The 23,345-nt window shown below is 38.8% G+C and overlaps 1 protein-coding gene across 1 annotated transcript; it reads right to left on the bottom strand.

The window, feature by feature from the left end:
* Positions 1-1,824: 1,824 nt before the first annotated feature.
* Positions 1,825-22,698, bottom strand: LOC140921871 (uncharacterized). The gene is made up of 13 exons (XM_073371870.1): positions 22,547-22,698; positions 21,893-22,005; positions 19,130-19,440; positions 16,683-16,824; positions 15,383-15,634; positions 14,573-14,761; positions 9,730-9,951; positions 9,087-9,266; positions 7,290-7,594; positions 6,240-6,381; positions 3,944-4,236; positions 2,782-2,923; positions 1,825-1,931 (listed from the first exon to the last, which is right to left on the bottom strand). Exons 1-13 carry the CDS (start codon positions 22,696-22,698, stop codon positions 1,825-1,827), a joined length of 2,550 nt encoding a protein of 849 aa, XP_073227971.1.
* Positions 22,699-23,345: the final 647 nt, after the last annotated feature.

Below are 23,345 nucleotides of genomic sequence, written 5' to 3'. Positions count from 1 at the left end.
TTATTCCGTTGTTTACACAAAGCAGTGAACATGAATGAACAAAGATGGCAGTGGTTACACAGGTTCTTCTGTTTGAGGAAACTAGATTCGTTCACAGTCGCCATTTATGAGTTTAGGGGTAGGAGAAGATGGAGGCGTGGAGAGGGGGGAGAGGTTAGCGGGGGAGGGCAAGGAGAAGATCCGTGCACCTCGATAGCGACTGGGTAATAGTCTTTGGAGAGGCATGGAAACAATAGGCAACCCTCTTGAAAAACGAAGTACTTATGGACGCGAACGAGTTTTTGTTAAAAACAACCTTATGTTTACCTGCCAAATCACGTCAATTGACTGCGAAGTAGAACTTGTTACACTCACGATCTGGACATCGACTTCTGGCTCTAAAAAGGGAAAGTAACAAGTAAAGTTTAGATCAATTGATACTCAATCAGAATAGTTCTATCCTATGACCGGACGCCTGATTACTACATGAAAATCACTGAATGAAGTTTGCTTGCACAACTTTATCTGTCGCAGTTCTTCAGATTTTTTAAAATGAAAATATCGATGAGATGATAGCAGAAGTAGTTAATATTTCATTACCCGACTGACTGGGGCCGCTAAAACGATGTGGCGATGATTTTGGACTGAAGAACGTATTTTATTAAATTATTGTTCTTAGCACTGCATCTAAATTGCATCAACACTTACTGGCAGTTTTTGTTGTGAAATTCTGGAAATTACTCCACAGACTCTGTCCTAAGACACTGTCGGCTATCAACCTAACACTGTAGGCTGTGTATGGCTTAAGGTTGTTAATCCGTTTACTTAATACAAGTCCCAAAGGTATATCGCGTGTAGCAGTACTATTTCGATACTCAAGATTGTAGGCAGTTACAGGCATTTCATCCGCTCCAGGATTATACGACCATGTGACTAATGTTGATCTTGCTTTAACGTCACTTGGATTAACTTGAACAACTGGCTTGCCTGGTTTCTCTGAAAACAACAAAAATGTGCCTCACAATGAGCCTTACTTATAAGGTTATCTAAAACCCAGCACTTAAACCGTTGAGCAAGTGACAAAATCTTCGAATAAACAAACGCGTTAAAAATACGTTACCCACTTAGAATACGTTAAAGGTTGAGGAATTTTTTAGAAAGTACTTCCTTGTTCATCTAGTACCGTTTGCAGTCATGTATTGTTGGAATGCAATATTTTCGTGTCCTTATAAAGAACTTAACTTATGTTAGTTATTGAAAACTGCGTCATCCCGTATATTAAATTAATTTTCACATTCACGATAACGAGCAAAAAGGCGTTCCAAGGTACGCACAAATTTTTGCTTACTTAAGGACACTATAACATTTGCAGTGGTCAGATGACTGCCTTGTATTCCAGAAAGTGATGCAGAGCATTGGTAGGTTGAATTACACTGGACTCCACTGGCTGAAGTGAGCTTTCTTGCGCAAGAGTTACTGTAGATATTACTGGCATTGTTGTATGGTATGGTAAGAGAGGGGGTTGTGTCAGACAGCCCCGCTCCATCTTTGCTCCAACTATACCCAGAGGGTTGTCGAGGGCTGTAACTAGCCACACAGGTCAGGGTCACAGATTGACTAGTGTTGGCTATCACACCAACATCATCAAGATCAACGTTTAACGGCAACGAAACTTGGTCTGAAAGAGACAAGCAAATATTTAATGAAAAGACGACAAGAAATAACTTAAGCAAACTTATCAAATACAATATCTCAATTTTACACTCCTTTAGGTTCATTGAATCTGATTGGCTGAGAGCAGTAATGCAGTTTCAAGATCGAGCAGGGGTTTAGAGTGTGTGTGGTTTATGCGGGGGGAGGGAGGCGAGAAAGTAGATTTGATACAAATCCAAGGTACATGGCCGCCCGTAATGCAGAGCGGTCGATCGGAAAAATAGAGGACTGTAAACAGCCTATAAGTAAACAGAGAACAAAAAGAAGGAAATATAATTCAACTACCAGTGAATACAGCATTGTGATTGGCAAAAAAAAAACAATAGAATTGTTTAATAACCAATCAGGTGCCACAAATCTTTATTGGCCACTTTGAGGTTGCGCGTGAGACTGGGTTCAGGTGTTGCGTCGATCGAATTGCATTGTGGAGATGTTTTGTGGACGAATGTTGATCCAGTGAATTTTGCCCGTTTGATACTTTTTTGAAAAACACACTCGTGTAAATAAATTGCAAATTGAACTCGACGCTGTAGGAAAACCTATACAAACACTTTCTACTGGCAAAAAGGTTTGCATTACGATACAAACTTCACTCTTAAATGCAGATTCCGCAGTTTTCGACGACAGCAGTTAGCGTGCAAGTATATGTCTCAATCCCATTTCCTTTGCGCAGGCTAGAAAGTGCTGTATCATACCAAATAGCACTAAAGTACTTATTATGTGGCTAGCGGGCAAAGTGAGGCACATTCCTTATTCTCACTCGTTAACCGAGGAAGCAAGATGGGGAGGAGCGTTGTGTGACGAGACAAAAACGGCTGCGTGCGATACTAAGATTGACAAGATTAAGCTCGTTTGATTATTCAAATTTTTACGCTTAATTACTTTTTAGGTTAAATTGCTATGTACATTTGAGCTTTTATTTTCTTTTTTAACATTCAGGGCATTGTAACGCAACTTTGATCATATTTGCATGGAAAAGGCGCGTTATAAATTTTTAATTATTATTATAAATTATTGACTGTATACGGCAGCACATGTATCCCATTAATTCATTTTTTTAAAAATCCCCCTCTAACAAATTATACTTACAATTCTTACAGCCAAACAAGTCCATTCTCATACATATTGCACCAGTATATGTTGTGGGAAATATTCTGACATATTGCGCTGCAAACGGGGGAGTAAACCGGTGGACAACAATGGTACTTCTGTCGCTGTTTCCAGTCAAATGCTGAGTGGTAAATCAAGAACAAAGTAAGTGGAGATACACAAATAATATTTTATTTACAAGAGACCACATTCTGTGTGGTATATTCCCAAACCGACTGAAGGGGAGCGCTTCTTCTCCTTTTTCTCCTTCCCATCACCCCTCGCGCTCCCTTCGTTCACGCTTCTCGTGACTGGGGACCAGTAAGCCTAAGCAGGGTTGCAAATGTCCGTTCAGGGGCCCGTTCCTCGAAAGTTCCGATAACTAACGAACAAACAAGAAAAGTTGTCAGGGATTAAGCACTGAGTAAATCTTCAGCTTCAAATAATAATCTTCTCTGTTTGATCTGTCTACTGACATTATGTCCGACAAAAGGTAAGATTTCAACATTCATTAGTTAAAAGGTTGTGCGATTTTGTTTTACTCACTTAAAGTCTACTTGAAAGTTTAAAGCTATAGATGTGAATGAATCTGCATTTCCTTTGAAGATTTACTACGTTAGATAGTCACAGACAGTTACTGTACAAATAGGTTCATTGCGGATCGTCAAATTACAGGCTGTAATCGGACAATATCGGACTACAAATTGGTGCATTGGTCGACTCCTACAACCTATGTTTTGAGGCCAGAGACTCGCCAGCGCTTACAACAAAGCTCGCAATATGAGGCTTTTCTGTCTCAAGCCCGAGGTCAGTGTCTCACCCGTGTAACAGACTGGACGACGGAAACTGGACGATTGCCGATCATGAAAACTTTGCTCCAGGCGCCCAAAACGAACTCTAGAAAATTAACCGACCACAGAAAACAATTTCTAGGATTGCTTTATCACACGAACATGAGAATTATGGGAAATGATCGCAGGTAGTGGTGGTCCTGGTAGGGCTAGGGAGGGAGGGAGGGGGGGGGGGTGATAGAAGGTGTAAACAGCATTATAAACACATGATTTTAGGGTTTATCTCGGTGTAAAAACCTGTGAAGTTTTTCTTTGTTTTCTAGCTATTATTTTCCTTGGCTCAGATGTATGAATTCATGTTGCAAATTTACCTGTCCAGTTTCGTAACTAATCCATGTTTTACCATCGTATCCATAGCGGATTAAATAATTTGTCACCCAGTTGTCCCTTTTAGCATCTCCCTGAGTGGCCACGCCTGTGACTGTTACAATTTTATTGAAATCAGCCTGTAAGTACTGAGGTAGGGATGCTGAAGAGCTGCACCAACCGTCAGTACCATAAAGGCGACTATAAGAAGCTGTATGACTACTATTTTGTGAGGATGCTGTAATTGTAAAATCCCTGGTCAGTTGAAATCGTTCATTCTTAAACGATTCAAAGCAACCTGTAAAAACATCAAGAAATATGGCATTTTTATTAAGAATTTTTATGTACTGTTTAAAAACCGAGCAGTTTCGATTGTCAGGTTTTAAACCTGATAATACAGACTGGGAGTTTCAACGACTTCAAAATCTCTGATATAGATCCACTCATTCTTGCACTAATATTTAGATTTGGGGTTATTTTGGTCTAAAGTTGGACGAAAAGTTTCCTCCTGAATGCATAGAAACACGTTTTAGGCTAACCAGAGTGCTTTTAGATATCTAGAAATGTATTCTAAGTAGCGCTAAAAAATTGTTTTTGTTCGGTCATCCCAGGGCAGCTTGAGTCTTTTTACAAGGGCTTCAGCATTATTTTTGCGAACATTTTAGCTGCAATTTAGAGTTTTACGAAAGAGACAATTTTTCTATGCATTGCATTTTTGGTTCCAAAAATTTTAGGTTTCCTTTCTCTACTAAAAAAAAGGCTTAACCTGGGGAGTGAAATGGAAAAAAATAAAGTTCACAAAATCGTAAGGAATTTATTAGATAGGCTTCAAAAATTATACATGAATGGAACGGTCATCTAAAAAAATCTAGACAATTGTTGCTTTTCCGAACAGATATTTCACAGAAAACAGTCATTGGGTGGTTGCGGATTTGTTTGAAAATGGAGGTAAAAATCTTTGTAATAAAAAATATCCGGATACAGGTGGACGGGGCAAAACCTATTGCTTTTTTGCCGTTGTCGTCGTTGCTTAGGCTTCCTAATTACTGCCTGACCAATCTTTGTACATCTATGCTTATTTCACGTTTTCTTGTTTCCTCTCTGTTGAGTTTTCTCCTTTACTTTAGAAAAAAAAGTGCTTTAAATGATTAGATTCACTATATTTTGTCCCTCCTCGTTTGTTTCCTTCTTTGTCATTGTCACTAATATGAAACGGATGGAAATTTAAAAAAGAGTTCAAAAACTGATTATTAATTCAAGTTTAATGAGTGACCTAACGGAGGCACAAGTAGCAAATTCGAATCGTAGTCACCCGTCCACACGAAAACGGTAAAACAATGGAAATACCATAGCTTTATTATTGAGCATGCGTTATGCTAGAAGTATATGATGTATGACATCATCGTATTCCGAATTCGAAACAGTTTTCGTCCGTCCACACGTAAAAGAAAAGCCGAGTAGGTTTCCAAACGCTCTCCACTCTGGAGAGTGTTATTGGAAAGGTGCGTTTCGTTGACCGTTTTCACTGCATTAGTGAGTGTGAAAGGTAGGCTGAACCGGAGAAAATAAATATCCGTTTTCAAACAAAAACGAATACATGTGGACGGGCCCTTAGATAAGCAAAACAACAACTTTGCACGTGCATTAGGTATTTTTGTACATTTCTTTGCCGTCACTATACGACTACGACGTGAAACTCCTTAATTTCACGTTTCGTTGAGAATCTGAACACAAGACAAAGACTTTCCTTTGTTTTTCTTAAACTGAGATACAGACCTTCAGAACTCAACTCGCGAAATATTCTCTAACATTTGACAAATTTAGCGTAATGAAACAACCGCGATGAAGTTTGAAAGAGCGCCGAAGCTTTTTTTAAGTGAGGTTCTTGATGTCGTCGCCGTCATGGTTGCATGCTTAAGCTCCCTATTAAAACTGAGCACTGAACCAAGTGGTAAGTTTGTTTCCTTGCATCTTATGTACAAACCAGAATTTAGCGGCAGGGTTAGCTCAGTGTGTAGAGCGTTCGACTGCAGAGTGTAAGGTCGCGTGTTCGATTCCCGGGGACGGACCAGTACTCAGGGTCTTAAAATAACTGAGAAAATGAAGGTACTCCCTTTGCCCAGTAAACTGGTAGACCTTCGCCTGGCTCGGATGAGCACATAAAATGGCGGTTCCGGAAAAAATAGTGTCCCTTATTTGCACTTTCGTGTTAAATACATTGACACTCAGAAAAAGTGCATTTTTTAAATGCTGTGTTTGTCTTTTGAACTGCATGTATTGGGTATGTACTAAGAGACCAACCTTGCTTAGATCCATACACCTCCACCCTTAATGCTTTCCTTCCTTGAAATGTAACTGGATAAAAACGAATAAACTTGGCAGCAAGTGGCTCAGATAGTTCATTTCTTACAATGCTGTTCCTGTCACCATTTCCAGTAAATGTCTAAGAGCAAATTAACAAAAATTTCTATAAAATGCTGATGAAAGACAAATTCGTGCGTTTAGGTGTGAACACCTTTAACCATCTAAATTTTTGTGTACCAAGGGCGTGGTTGCATGGATGAGTGTTAAATCAGCTGGGAGACGCCATACTGAATTTCAGATGAAGGAGTGTTCTGCGCATGGGTAGATGGAAAAACAACTGAAAATAATTAAAATTCTCAAACTACTTCGAGAGTTCCGTGTCAAGAGAGCGAAAATATTGAACTGTTCCGTGTCCGCTGAAAGTTTTCAAACGGTCGAAAATTCGTCTGGTTCGTCTCAGTGGCGGATCCAGACCTTCCGATATGAGGGACCCCGGCCTCCAAAAGAATTTTTTTTCGGCCCCTCGGGCCTCAGTTTGGTCCAAAAGTAAGGGAGGGCAGGCTCCCCGGGCCTCTCCCCTGGATCCGCCACTGAGTCTCACCCTATCCGCTTACGGTTAGCAGGAGAAAAAAAAAACATATGAACAAACGATATTTCTGAGGATTGCAACTACATTGACGATGACTCCCGCTGGCAGAACAAAAGGCAAAGGATGTTAAAAGGAAAATCACGTCTTTTACATTTTACTACTTATTTCCCTAAAGTTTCCTATGCAAACAGCAAGAGAAGTAGAAAGGAAGGATGTAGTAATGAGGGGGAAAAGAAAGCAAGGCAGGAGGCAGGAAGAGAAGGAGGAGGCAACTAGAGACGGTGAAGATGGGAAAAGAGAGAAGAAAGCGAATGGAAGGGAGAGAAACGGGACGAAAGCAACTTCGGCATGTGAAATCCTGGTTCTCGAGGCTAAGAGGTAAACACAATCCTTTGTTACTTAGTGTCTCCACGATTATAATTTCGCTATTACTTCACCTAGAGCAAAAAAGGGCGTACCTTTTCGGAACCACCCTCAGAGTAGAATGTCCTCCAGACATTATCCAGGGACGTCTTTATCTTGTATGTTTTTGTCCAATCATTAGCATCTGGATTTCCTTGTGTTGCTACTGCACAAACAAAGTAACGAGATCCCAGATCGATCTGGAGGAAAGCATTGTTGTCATTGTTGGCAGGAATCCAGGCATTGGATCCTCCTAATTGGCCATCAGATGGACTGCGGCCGCTAAGAGATGACGAAGCTGAAAACCTCTGCTTAGAAATATCGTTATCAGCCGACACTCCTACTGGATCAAATGCACAACCTAAGTTTAGGGAAAAAAAGAAGGAAAAAATATTTTCATGTTATCACTCTTAACGTAATAGGTTAGACTCGCAGAACAAATTTATTGCCGCGATTTTGGGTTCCTTCCTGCTTTATTAGAAGAAAAAAAAACATAAAATTTAGGCAAATGTCAGGCCTGGGATAAAAAAGTAATGGATTCCATATTGAACTAGGCCGAGTGCATCTACGTCTCGTTTGTAATCTCGTATGTAGTCTGTGTATTACGGTTACCATCCACAGCTCGTGATGCTACTCCAAAAGCTGTACGCGGACTGTGTAGTATTCTTTCTTAGGGCCACGTCTACAAGGAACTCTTGTTGTAAACTCATTGGCTAATAATTCACGAAGAGAACATTATGAACGAAGTTCTTGTTTTATCAGAGTTTCTGAAATAGTGACACAGAATTGTCCTCATTTACAACAAACACTTCTTAATTCAACCCGCTCGCGATTGGAAAAGAAAAACAACTCGAATTAACAAGGAGTTTCATAAAAATAACCATCACCATACCCACCATATATATACTTTATTTTTACACTCATCGTATTGCCATCTCCGCCCGCAAATAGCAAGAGCTAGACTAGGCGGGCGGGGTGGAAAGGTTACAGCAGTCATAAATATTAAATTAAAAGAAGCTATGAACAAGATTATATTGAAGTAAACTAAATAAAATATGCGGATAAATAAGCTAGAGTTACAAAATAGTCTTACAGAATGGAATTACAAGACCAATTTACTAAAGAACCTATCAATAATTAGTGTAATAAGTCGTGGCTACAGATTTTGCAATTTTGCAGCAGATTGGGCACTTCACTGACATAATCATCCTCCGTTTCCATTATCGAGAGCAACAAATCATGAAAATGTGTTTTAAAAGCTCCCTTACAGAGCTGACGTAATTCGTTGGGTATTGCGTTCTAAAGTTAATTTTAATTTCCAGACGAAGAAAACCTGGTCTCATGCTTGTGCTTTGAATTAGTTTTAACAAAGAAATCACGGCTGTTAGACGGAACATTCAAGCAGGAGACGTCAAACATTATAGAAGATACTTTTTCAGCATATAACATTTGTAAGGGTAGAATTTTTGAGGAAACAAATAAAGGCACTGCATGTGCTATGGGTTCAGAAAAATACATCAAACGAGGGACTCGATTTTATAGCACGATAATTTTTTGTAAATGGGTTTTGGCAGCTTGACCCAAAGCCGCCAAACCGTATGTCAGATAAGGCAATATCAAAGATTGATAAATATTTAAAAGGGTAGGACGTGGGACGAAGTGTCTAAGACAGGCAAGAACACCAAAAGTTCTGCTTACTTTTAATGCAACATTATTAATATGAAATTTCCATGCAGCTTAAATTGCTGTCCAACAGGACACCAAGATATTTAACATGGTCTTTACACTCAAGGGTAGTAGGAATTTGGGTACAGTTATCAATCATTTCAGTGTGAACGAGTACTTCAACTTACGTTGATATGGACGAAAGATAACATGATTTGACTTTTTAGCAGTGAGCGTTAACTTATTTGCATTGAGCCAGTAGGAGACTTTGGGCCGTTCGCTATTGACGGTTTTCTCGAGAGATTTCAAATTAGTGGCAGCATACAGCAAGTTCGTGTCATCAGCAACGAGACAGAATGAGAATTTGGCTGAGGAGTTGTGAACATATTGTCATTAATATAGATTAAGAACAACAGTGGATCAAGCACAGACTCCTGTGAGACACCACGAGCTCATACATTCGGTAGATAAGTTAAAACCTACTTCAGTTACTCGTGAACGACCAAGAAGGTATGAGACTAACCGGTCATTGATAATTCCTCTGATGCCGTCAGGAAGCTAGATTAAATGGTCGACGGTATCAAAGGCCTTTTTTAAGTCTAAAAGGATGCCGCAAGTGAAAAATTTTTGGTCCATATTGTATTTGAATGACATTAACACTAGCTAACACTGTCAATAATGGCATGTTGCGTGGAATGTTTTTTCCGCGGAAGCCATAATGTGACTTAAATAGAATATCGTTTTTACCACGAAAGGATTTGAGGCGGTGGTACTTTAATTTTTCAAATATCCGATTGAAAATAGACAGTAATGATATCGAACGACAATTACCTGGCTCAGGCTTATCGTCATTTTGGTATACAGGAACAACTTTCGCTTTTTTCAGTTTGGCTGGGAAGACGCCCTTTTGAACAGATTTGGTCATAATGATGGAGCGAAGGCCCGAAATAACGCATCTGACGTCAGTTAAAATACGGATAGGACAAGAGTAGAAACGGTAAGTTTTATTTTGGGGGATCAAAAGTATCTCACGCTCAATCTCCGCTGGAGAAACTGGATCAAAAAAGAAAGAGCTTGGATTATAATAAGGAGACCAGTATTCGGTTAAATTGCGAGATGAACGTGGTGCGCGTGACACTAGGTTTTCACCGACCCAAGAAAAGTAGTGATGGAAGATGTTAGTAATCTCAAGAGGATCATTAGAGACTTGACAGGCTCAATAAATACTCGCTTCAGATTGACCGCTGGTTTTTCATATACAGCGACGCAAGGTTGTTCAGTTTACCCTATCCGCTGTTGTGGAATGAGTGTCATATGAATTCAAACCAAAGCTAACACTCCCACCAATAACGAGTTGAGTCGAAACCAAAAAAGCGCGCAAACACTGAGCGAGAAGGACGTCACTCCTGATCAGCGGCGGAAAAAACAGTTTTTCTTGGTGTTGCAAAACATATATTATATGTTAGCTGTAGTCTTGTTGTGGTTTGGGTATTGTCAGTGTCTTTTCAGTCTTCTGTATTATGTCATTTGGTGATTGCTGGCACACGTCCGCAACTCACCAAGAAACTAGCGGCAAAAGGGGCGCGAATTTCCTCATACTTAATCAAATGATATTCACTGGATATACTGCCTCAGATACAATACAGTAGGGACCTTAAGATACGAGGACAGGACAAGCTACGACGGCTACCGGAAGTAAATTTGCACAACAAGGCATGCGCACACCTTGGGCACACGAAGCCCAAACTCGTGTTCTTGCCGTCCTGGTCTCGCCGAGGAAGCCATTCAGCCCGTTTTGCCGTCGTCTCGAAAACGTGAGTATTCTCGGCTTGTTTTCACTTACAATAAGGCGATATCGATTCCCTTTTCAGATATTCTGACCCTGGTGTTTCTTAAGATCATGTTCTTCGCGATTTTTGTCGGAAATATTTCGAAATGAGAAAAAAAGGCCATACTTTATGTTCATCATTGTTTGTTTGTTTTGCAGTAGCGACCATGAATGTTCCTGAGTGCCCAGTGAAGAAAAGTAAATCAGTGTAAGTGAAGTTAAAATAGATCCAGTTACAGTGGAGTAATAATCGAGTAAAAAAAAGTTCAGTGAAGGTTTCTTTGACCTGTACGTCCTGACAGTCCGCCGGTGTTTACCTTTTGCTCATAGAGTACTAAAGTGATGACGTCATAAAAATGAAATTTTTTTTGGGTCGACCCAAAAAACAATTAGAAGGGTTTGTATGGAGTTTTCTGAGTATAACCGGGCTACGATCTCAGAGACAATTTGCCCCGAAATGTTCATTTTTGGCAAGTAGGCCTCTTGGACGTTGTTCTTTTAGAGTATCCAGACAAATCCCATAATTTCAGAAATTTCATTTTTATGACGTCGCACTTTAGTACTCTATTTGAAAAGCAATTTCATTTTTTAACTAAAGATTTATACGCCTGAATTGGATTCTAATATTTTTAGGAAGCCAGAGGTATGGAGTTCTTTTCACGATGAAATGTTGTTTCGGGAAATCATGGTTGTTGATCCCTTCACTGGAACAAAAAAGAGTATTGTTGCGAGAGGAAAGAAAAGGATACAGGTCGCTGAAAACTTGAACCAAATTGAAGCTGTTTATTTCACAGTTGACGAAAGGGCAGTTCGAGATCGCTACAACCTTCTCGCGTGGCTAGAGAACTGAGGAGCAAATTGAAAAAAGAGAAAAAAAACAGGCGGAATTGAAACCGGCATGAGCAGCATTGAAGTGGCCTAGAGGAGTTTAGTGTGTTGTTTCTGTATTCTTGTATTTTGATGTCATTATTTCCAGTAAAAATCAAAAAAAATATGGAAATTTCGGCTTCTTCAAGGTTTCATCGCATAGTAGAATAAATTCATCGTCGTCTATCACAACGTCTAAGTAGCTCTCCAGAAGAAATGCCCTAGCGTCTTTAAAGTTCGACATATTTGTTTGTGAAAGAAATATCGCCGTTGCCGTCCCAAGTGAAAATTGCTTGCTCTTAAGTATTTTGTTTTTGGCGGGCACGACGGGGCTCGACCTAGTCTTCCTCATCCACCCCCATCGCCGTCCTAGCAAGAGAGGCGCGAATTTCCTCATACTTAATCAAATGATATTCACTGAATACTGCCTCAGATACAATACAGTATACACCAAAGACGCCCCTTTTAATATTTCTCAGGGTTTTCTGATTATCATGGACAATATTAAGAATGATGTAAAATGACAGAAAAATACAATGCATCTTAGTAAACTTAATTTTTTTCGGAGTTTACACCGTTGAAACTGTTGTTAACAACTGAATTCCCTTGGTAATATATAGATTTAGCCAGGGCTAAAAGCGAAGCTCCCATTAATAAATTTATATTTTAAATCAAACAATAAACTTGTAATCCACAAATCAGTTAACTTAAGGGCACATTCATGTGACTTTTGAGGGAAAGGATAAGTTATTTTAGAGTGAAACATCTTACGTCGAGTTGATAGCCTAAATATATGTACACCCAAAAAACAGCAAACATCTTCTTCCATAATGGCTCTTGATCACAGCAGATTAGGCCTCGAAAACAAATTCTTGGAAAACAAATCAGGCCGAATTTTTTTGCGTTCGACAGCTTTACTTTACAAATTCTTGCCATCAAATCTGAGGGTGTGTAAACCAACCTTTTATACTTTTTATACATCACGTCTGAGGTGAAACAGTACTATTTATCATACAGACCTCGGACAGAATACGGTATCTCACAATTTTTCAAGACAAATTGCACTCAGTCAATGTTTAGGACGATCAATCGTGGGCTTTTAGCGAAACCATTCAAAAAATTTTCAAAATCACCCATACGGCCAGCCGGTTCTCATTTCTAGTGCGAGCTGTCAGTGTGTGGTCGAGTGTTTGAATGAAATTTATCAGAGACGCGCTTCAACATAATCACGAATTTATTATCATTATTTTTGTTATTTAATGGTTTCAGTTATAACGATGTGTAATCTTATAAAGCGTTTGATACGCGCGACATTTGTAAGTACTGACCTGCAAGCGATGTTCATGAACGATGGAAACAAACGCCACGGACAAGCGATTAAAATCGTAAGAGAGACTACTAACAATCAATAAAAGAAATATAATTCAGTGAAACATTTACAGAGACAACAATTTTCATTCACGAAGACAAGTATTAAAGTGTCTCTAAAAATCCTGAATCTTTAAGCTTAAAGCTTAAGCTTAAGTTTATTTTGTTTTACTTGCAACCGGCCTACCGGTGTTTGCCTTTTTCAAAGATGAACTCCTCGAAACAAGAAAATCGCTCAAAGTTCTTTCTACAGCCAAATTTATAACTAAATATTCCTCGGAACGTTTTCTTTCTGTTTGTCGTGAGAAAATATATCTGAAGGCCTTTTAAAGTTCTGTAAGCTTATATCAAACCTGATACTAGGTCAGATCATTGACTCAAATCTTACAAACGTGCAAACACTTGCCGCATAAACTGTGCTCGACTTCATGAAATTACATATAACAAAAAACAAACATCAAATACAATAATTACTCAGGCTTACCATTCGAGATTCAGTTCCTGAAAGATATCAAGGAAGGCCATAGTTGCTTGAGAATTTTAAACCCTCTTACGCATTAAGCAAGGTGAAAAACGAAAACGATGCCATCCGAAATCGGAACACCCAATTTTGACAAGCGACGCATTTCTCAACCAAAAACCCAATAAACAAACCAGCCGTGGATAACAGAAGACTCTTGATAGTAGCTGTAATTCATTTTGTTCATCCAGTGGAAAAAGATAGTTACAAACATCACAAGTTGACACAAAACTCTGTCAGCTTCAGCTGTCAAAGTAAACGACTTTCAAGACGCTGCATAAATTTTCCGCATGAACTCAGCTGTCAAATTTTGACCAATCAGAGTACAAAAGTTGGACGTAGAGCGTGACCAACGCGTGACTATGGTAAGAAAAGGTCTTCTCCGCCTGTATTTTTAAAAAGCTCGCTGAGTTTCGTGTCCGAGGTCAGTTTGAAATCAAAATCTTGACAGTGAGGAGCCATAGTGACATTAACACATCATATTTCAAATGAATCATCGGAAAAAATAGACTTGAGCCCGCGATCATTTAAAACTGGTAATTTGTCAGCGGATAACTTCAAAAAAGTACTCGACCTCGATGGGTCGATATTTGAGCCCGCGGTACGGTCAGCTGATACTGGTCAGCGGATATTCCGTTTTGACAGCTGTCAATTGATCACAACATTAATGTACAATTAGTTTTCTCTTGGGCTCCCAAACTAGCTAGAAAGTGTAACAGTAAACATTGGTTTCCCTGTGGTGCGGACGGACGGTCGGGCGTACGGTCACGTGATTACCAAATTTTCTCGGATGGGTAGATTACCACATTTCCTTAGCTACGGGGCTCCGTCCACGCGCGCGCCTCGCGCGCGGGTGGAGCTCCGCTAAGAAGGATTTATCACATAACAGTATCAAATTAGGCAAACACCACAAAAGAAAAATGAACAGATTGGTTAAAAAAAATACAGAAACTTTTTGTATGTGAACAATACAAAACGATTTTTTAAAACAGATTACTTGTTTAGTAAAACGCAAAAAGCCCAAAAGATACACACACAAACATCATGCATATACCTACAAAATAAACAGGAGGAAAGAAAAGCGCTCTTACTTTCTGTTTTAAGATAGGAATAAACTTCAACCTCGCAGAGCGTCAACCACATATTAGTTAATCTGATGTACAAATATCTGCCATATGCTTTGGGAATACAGGAAAATGTCTTGGAACCTCCTTGTGGGATGTTTCTGATATTAGTTGCACAAAGATGGTTGTTTGCTCCTCCATTTGTTGTATCATTTCCTTGCAAAGCGAATAAAAGATAATATGAGGTAACATTAACTGCAGTGTTTGAACACAATTCATATACAATAATAGTTGAAAAGGTAACAAAGAAACGATCTTGACATTGACTTCATTAGATCAGGGGCGTGCTGCAATCTCACTTGCATAACCTTTACATTGATATATAGAGTGTTTTCACTCACGTGGCCAGCACATATGCAAATTTATTGGAACAAAAGAAAGCGTTTGCATAAGAAAACAGTTCAACTCCCAGAGGATTAGTTTGGGACACTAACATGGCCGCCGTTTCATTGTTTTGGGACACCAATATGACTGCCGTGACATCATGTGAAAACACCCTACATACTGACTCACTCAAATAGAATCTGTGGAAATTTGACTTTCCATGAATGTAACTATGTAGGAAGAAAATGATATTGATACTAAATACATGTACACTTTTACAAAACACAGAGATCACTTTCACATAATTTTCTTCTAAGAAATCTTAACTTAAAAGCCAATGGAAAAGTAATCTCATATTACACTGTAACTGAAATATTTCAAAATGAACAACGAACAAATTTGAACAACTAGGTAAAGCAACTGATTACAGCATCTCCCACAATGACTACCTACCCACTCTTATCTCAGCTCCATTCAATCTGGCTGCGTGTGAGTTTCTGTTGAGTATATTCACTTCAGCTACAGGCTCTACCCGCCCCAGGTCTACTCGCCACCAAGCAGTGTTGTCTTGGAGAGTGTGTGTACATTTGTCAATGTTAGTACTCCTATCTCCATCCACTGCGTTGCTAGCAGGGAAGGATTTCCCTGGTTCAGTGTATGAACTTGACTGACTTGCATTCTTGGAAAAAGCAATATTACTCGGAACTAAAAACCAAAACAGATAATAAAAATTACAGATAAATGCAGCAGGGTTGCAGGGTTGTGTTCTTGGCCTCAGCTCCTGGAGACCACTCCAGGGTCCTTACTTTCATTATTGGGCAATTAGAAAATCTCAGCTTCTGTATGGAAATCATATGTTGGGAACCCTGGATTTCACAGCTACAGATCATTGGGCTCCTTAGAATTTTTCTTAGAGCACTTATTAATGCTCAAAGTACATGTATACCTGTACATGTAGTGTGTCTGCAGTGTAGTATAAAAAATGGTCTTGGTAAGTATTTGATCGGTAGCTGTTCAAAATCTCAACCTTTTAATTTTGACAGGTTGGTCACAAACTAGCCTGCAAATACACTAGCCATCTCTCTTCATTCCTCGCCACTAAGGGACCTTTGACAGGAAAGACATCTGCACAATGGCCCCAGAAATCCATAATGATGACATGAATCAATGTTTACAAATCTGGTAGTCATGGGTTTCTAGATATAAAATTGTTTGAGTTAAAGTCTCTCCTAGTCTGTTATCGTAAAGTTTTGAGTTCTTCTGCAAAGGAGCAGCAGCAAAACTCAAATTCTTCTTGTAAAGATTATATTCCATGAATAATGACTTTTTTAGATAATTCATGGCATTTACTGCACAACTTTGTGACCTTTTGTCTTTTTTCTGCCATTCGTAAACAATAGCTAAAAGAATACAATGACTACTTTGACAAATCCCTGTTTGTTGACTAGGTTCCAGAGACAAATCTACATAATGATGATCAATATGGAATCTTAGCGGTGAAATTGCAGACCTCTTTCCTGCAAAATGTCGTTAGTGGCAAGGAGCAAGGGGAAAGGCATATGCAGTGAATTACTTGCAAAGACTGTATTTTAACAAGATTTTAAAAAGAAAGAACAAGATAATGGTTCAAGAGCTAATGTTGTCACAAAAAGAAAAAAGATCATATCAATGATGTGAAGGAAGGTTCCACAACTGGGTAAAAAACTATATTCCTTGAAAACTGAACAATTTCTGCAAGATATCAAACCTCTGCTCCTTGGTATGCCAAAGACTTCTACTCGTAAACATGCTTCACCATGTTTGGGCCCAACAATAAAACGCAAGTATCTAGCAACAAATGCACTGAACAAGATCTGTTTTACTACTGAGTTCTGATCAAAGTTTCCATTGAATGTCTAGGAAACAAATCAAAAACAAAAAGGCTTATCATTTAGGAGGTAATTCTTAAATAAAGATAGTGTTCAGTTTATTAAACCCAGGGCTGTCACTAAGTTGCAAGATATACGCAAATTATACGTAAGGATTTGAAAAGCTAAGAAATTCTATTGGTTCGGTCTGCTTTCCTTTTGTTTCCTATGAAAGTAGCCAGGGGTCATACTGGTAGTAGGACATAGCTAGGAAATTCCTGGTCACTGGCCCTTAAGTAACTTTCCTGTGAACCCAGTGGGGTATCACCCCTCACTCCCCACTTCTCCCTTCTATATTTAATTATCTTTACCACAATTGGCATTACTCCTTTAGATAACAAACTTTGCTCCTTGACAGCTGTACATGGTTGTCATTCCTCCACCGCAATATATAAGTGCAACACATTAACTTCTGAAGGTAACCTTTGAACAGACTTATGAGCGAGTAGCATTCCACTCACAGGAAAGAAGCAATAATTATTTATACTCCTACATGTAGGTGCTTCATGCAGCAGAAAATGGGTTAAGTTCTGGGAGTTTGAGTACCCCAACCCCCCCCCTCATCCCCCATGCCCCACATTACCCCCACCCCTATTCTTTCATCTTGCCCTTCTTAAAAACACCTAAACACCGGTAACAGTGGATACCAAAACTCTACTATACAATGAAAGGGTGCCTAATTTATGACTCAATTACCGTATTTATTCGAATAAGCGCCCAACCTCGAATTAGCGCCCACCTCGAATAATTTAGCGCCCATCCTAAAGGCAGAAAAAGTTAATAAGCACCCAGCCTCGAATAAGCACCCACTCCCTCCTCCTCCCAATCAAACTCAAATAAGCACTCACCCCCACCCACCCACTTGAGTGAATAAATTCTAATAAGAGATTTCCCCAAGGACGGAGTTTTCTTCATATTATTTTACAGAAACCTTGCTTTCGTTACTTCTCCGCGTTTTGTTATTAGCATTTATTGTTTTGTTGCAAATATACATACTTCACTTGCTTAAGATGGTGAAAATTTAATAAGTGCCCAGCCTCGAATAAACGCCCACCTCGAATAAGCGCCCACCCTCAAGGTCCAAAAATTTAATAAGCGCCCAGGGCAATTAATCGAATAAATACTGTACCTAGGGTTGCTTTAACACTTTAAGAAAGCAGACAAAAGTACACACAACAGCTGAAATTGTTTCTGAGTGGTGTCCTGAAAGAAGTGACAACAGCCACATGTCTTCCTACCTCCTCCTGCTCCCTCCCCCCAACTCCCTGCCCTACCCTAGATAAGTTAACATAAACATTTGACCAACACGTGGTAATGTTCTCTGTCAGGATTACCAAGGAAACCAGATGAAATATTGATATTAATTTACCTCTATGAAGCTCAGAATCCCCTGTGGTTTGACAAGGGGCAGGGGGGACTTGGTTAATTTACTTTACGAATATGAAAGCTAAAAGTTATATAGCAAGTTTTTCAAGACAGTGTGGATCATTTTTCCATTGCTTCAAACCATTTTTGTGAGTGAATCTTCTTGGAATGACAGAAACCTGTATACTGATCAGTGAAATGGCAAAAATTCAATACCCAGACCAAAATTTTGCCTCAAGTCCTTTAAATAAACAATTTTAAATGGTGCTCAAAAAATGATCCTCATGCACATTAATTTTCAAAGAGCCAGTCTAATAGCAAGTTAAATGGACCGAACAAAATATTTTCAATTCTTGACAACTGAAACTATTGCTCAGAAAATGCTGTTGGTACATGTACATTTAATTTGCATCCTGCTTGCAAATCTCACAGTTCCCCACCTTCACAGCTCAAGAAAAATCCAGATCCCAAATCACTCTTTTTTTATACAAACAAGCATTGTACATGTATTTAAGGATCACTTTTATACCTGTATTACACAGGCTTCCTTTTACCAGTGTCCCGCGGACCTACTGCAGGTATATGTACATGGACCTCAGAAATGAAGCTCCTAACATTTTTTTCATATTAAAATGAACTGAAACTCTTGCTCTCAAGTTGCAGAAGGCACGTTCCTTATAAATGATGTTCAATCAACACCACTAGAACTGCATGATCTCAACAGTTGTGACGTAAAATAAAAAAAAGGTGTAACTTAGGACGATTATCATTGGTTAAAACTGGCAAGCAAGAAGAGTGGTAGGAAGATATACAATATATATAATCAATTGCAAAAAAAAACCTCCAAAAAAGCATTTTTCCTTTTTAAAGTGATGAGTGATGAGTCATGGCCAGGCCATTAATATATACACCCTTAAACTTCAACTACCTTAACTTGTCCATTTTCCTCATAGCCTGTCCAAGTTGTTCCATCTGTAGATGACTGTAGGGTGTAAGACTTCACCCACTGACTCCCCTGGGAATTCCCCTGAGTGGATACAGCACAGATGATATGAGGAATCTGTAAGTCAACCTGTAGATATGGACTGGTGTCACTTGTGGACGCACACCATGATGATCCCGCTACAAAGTTCAGTCGGCCATTCTTTGCTGGTGTGCTGGCATTCAGTTCAGAAGAAGCATTTAACTGATTGTCGAGAATGTACCAGCTCACCCCAACATCAACTTGTTCACATGATGCTAAATAAAAAAGGATGAAATGTAGATAAATAAAAACATTCCTACATTTAATTGTTAGTATTTCTCACCAGTTTTCCTATTATCTATACCCCTAAACTTATCTTTATTAAGGAAGAAAACAAAACTACTTATTTTATCCAATTAAACAACTCTGAGAAAATGAGCTAGCTAATCACAAAAAATAACTGCAACAGGTAGAACTCTAGAAAATGCTCATGTCAGACCACGTGAACTCATGTTTATTATACTATTAATGGTTTCTGTTGTAAACAATTTAAATAAATTAATAATAGCGGTATAATTATTAAAAATAAAATAGCTAAAATTTCCCAGAAATACAATGAACTGGATTAATACTATTGCACCCATAAGACAGTGTAACCAGCTAGACATACTCAGAACTAGTTTTAATGTTCAAGTCCGCCAACTAGATCAGAGATAAGTCTCCCTAATTTATTGTCTTAAGGAGTTAAGTTAAATCATAAAATCATCATCATCATAAGCTATACCATCATCATCATCGTCGTCATAGTCATCGTCAGACAGAAGCGGATAAGATCATGACTATAAGGTTTGATAATTCATCACATTCATTGCTATGGTCTTGGGCAATAAAAAACCACTGAAATCAACCCCTTTGCGGGAAGGGGCTTAAAACAAATCATTATTCCATTTTAGTGATCTACTTATTCCAGAAAAAGTAATTTAAAGATTATTTCCTCAATTTTTCCATTATCCCATAGAAAAATTGATTTTTTTCTTATTCCATTATTTCGCTTCATCCCACAAAACCTCCATCTACAAACAGGGTGTCCAATAATTCAAGAACTTTGCTTTTAAAAAAGAGTCAAAAATTATTTATACAAAATAATGAGAATTGTTTGAACCTTTCCCAAGGGAGGAGCCTTCCAGATAGGGTATTTCTGAGTTCCAAAACCCTCACCCTAACTTTGAAACGAGGGTATTAAAAGTGCAAAATCTTTCTTGTGATACTCATAAGTAGGGGTGTAACAATTCATATTCCTTGCGGTTCGATTCGATTTCGATTATTGCCTTTCAATTTTTGTTTATTCTGATTCGATTATGTAAATGTTTCTTAATTCTTATAACATAACGCATAATGTAAACAACGTGCAACCCTAAACCCTCAAGTTGAGAATAGTAGCAGGGACAGGAGGATTCACAGTAGCTTGGTTCGTCGCCATGTTTGAGAACCTGACAAAGAGCATGTCGCACATAGTTTGCCTTATTTGGAAATTCTCAAGGGGTGGTTGAAGGACAGCATTTTTACCAAGCAACACAAAATGGCACACAAAATGCTATTGTCTTTGCTCGTCAATCATAAACGCACAATTTAAAGCGTTCTGGATTCCTATTTTACAGTATAATAACTCACTAAGGGCACCGGTACCCTGGAAAATGTGTGCAAAAATCGAACCAAAATCGAAACTTGGAAGCAAAGAATCGTGAATCGAACCGAAAGGTCATAATTGCGATTAATCGAGAATTCGATTAATCGTTACACCACTACTAATAAGTTTCATTTTCTTAAGAACAAAAAATCATTTTTATATCAATGGCTTTGCACGCAGCCTCACTTCAAAACAGAGGTTTAATGCAACTCACAATTATTAGCCTATTCTTCAGCACACAGTTCAGCTTTTTAAAGCGGTGATAAAGAATGTAAATATTCATATGTTCTGCCATTAAGTATGCTGAAACAGACACTTATTTGCATCTGAATAGAACTCAGGGTTTCTTTGGTTTTTGAGGCACATATGGCAATGTACCAGGAATTTGTACAACTTTACAGCAGTGAATTTACAGGCACAGATTGTAAAAGTAAAACAAAAAGAAAACTATCAACAAAACAATAAAGTCCTCAGCAGACTACTTGATTGTTTGGTTCCTTAGTTTGTTTCTTTTGTGAAGACAGTACGTAGAGAAAGACCCTTTTGATATTGATCATACTTGAGACAATAGGTAGCCTGCAAACAAGCTCTCCAGGGTGCTTTGGCTTGCAACTATGTCTCTGGAATTTAAATATCTGCATTGAAAAGGTAAAGTCGGTAAAAGCGCACACAAGCCAAAGGCCCAAACGGCTGGAGCTTATAGCAGTTTTCGTAGCATGAAGCATGCCTAGGAGTATTGCTACTCCTCCCTGGATGGGATACTAGTCCATCGCAGGGTTACCCGGGCCCAGCAGTATGTCACTGGTACCCATTTTTACACCTGGGTGAAGAGAGACAAAGCGGGGTAAAGTTCCTTGTCTAAGGAAACAACGTGACGAGCGAGGCTTGAACCCTGGACCTCCAGATCCAGAGGTGTTAACCGCTTGGCCACACACGCCTTCATTGAAAAAGTTGATGTGAAATGCTGATTAATTAGCAGAGATGACATTAGTAATGACATCACTACCCTTGACACGAGTTTTCAAAGTTTGTTTAAATACATTCACAGTCCCCTGGCAGGGAGCCAGAAGAGAATTGGAGGTGGAATTGATTCTCTGCTTCCTTTTCCCACCCTGCTGCCAGAGTGCCCCTGAGAGCTAATAATGCTTGCAGGCTAGACAAAGGGTAAAATAAAGGGCATTACAAAATTTAAGACCCTTGAAAACTAAGAGCTGAGACCTAAGACCCATCTTAGTTTTCAAGATTACGAAAACTAAGACCCTCTAAAATCGAATCTGCTGAAATATAAAGTCAAATTGTCACTGAAATAAGTCTAATCTGTAATTATCTTCTGTCCAATCCTTTCCACCAAGTTTTTGGTCAAATTTAACGGTAAATTCAGGAGTCTTAGTTTTCATAATTTCCAAAACTAAGACCTCCCACCCCCCCCCCCCCAAAAAAAATCCGTAAAATATACAGGGTGTTTCAAAAGTTTGCTCCGATTTTTTATTCGCTTAAATTTTACTAATTATTAAAAAAAAACTGTTGTGAAACTTAGTATGTTATTCATTATTCATTTAACATTGAATAACTAAAATTTAGTAACCAGGATGTCTTCCTGTATGTTTTTAATATTTTCTAAGCGGTGAGGTATAGAATGTACGAGCTCCCAAAGTGTGTCCAAAGTCACATTCCTCCAGGTGAAGCATAGTCACTGTCTTAGCTCGTCCAGTGTTTTGGGGGCTGGATCTTTGTGGTATGTTGTCTTGTCTGCGATAATCCAGATGGTCTCTAGGGGGTTCACATCACATGAGTTTGCCGGCCAGTCCTCCTTTGGTATAAAGTTGGCAAATCCTTCTGGCACCATGCTTGCATGAAGTGTGCCCTGCCTTTTTCTCTTCAAGGATTTCAAACTTTTTTTTGTAACTTATCCCCATACCATTGTGCTTGAAACTGATCAATAATGTGAAGTTGAAATTTTTTGCAGCAACAGGTAAGCCGGCAATGAAGACAAAAATCCATCTCCAGTGGAAAGCCAATTTTACGATTTTTAAAGATAAACAACCAATTAAAGACCAATTAATCAGCGGGGTAAGGCATATTTTCAGTGTACAATGATACACAGGTAGTCTATGGCTTTCATCCTCAATACTGATGTGTCTGCAAATTATTAGCATGCGGATGATAGTTCTTGGTTGTTTTACGGTTTATAGTCTTTGAACGGTCGTAATAGACCTTGTCAAGGTTTTCGACGCCATCTTGACGAGTAGGCAAACGCGTGAGAAATTACTGTGATTGTATTAGAATCTAATGTCAAATAATTTCCGTAGAACGGCTGTTCTGAAAAAAAATATGATTTGTTAACTAAAGCTTCACTCCTAAGGATTCTACTGAAAAATTTTGAGGGCGTTACATGCACTAGAAGACCTAGAACCACTTTTTAAAATTTTCTATACATTTGTCTCTAATAAAGTCCAGGGAAAATTACAGACAAATATATGGAAAATCTAAAGC

This window comes from Porites lutea, chromosome 12 (genome assembly GCF_958299795.1).
Source record: "Porites lutea chromosome 12, jaPorLute2.1, whole genome shotgun sequence".
In the NCBI taxonomy this organism is placed as follows: Eukaryota; Metazoa; Cnidaria; class Anthozoa; order Scleractinia; family Poritidae; genus Porites; species Porites lutea.
This window is presented reverse-complemented; position numbering and strand designations above follow the sequence as displayed.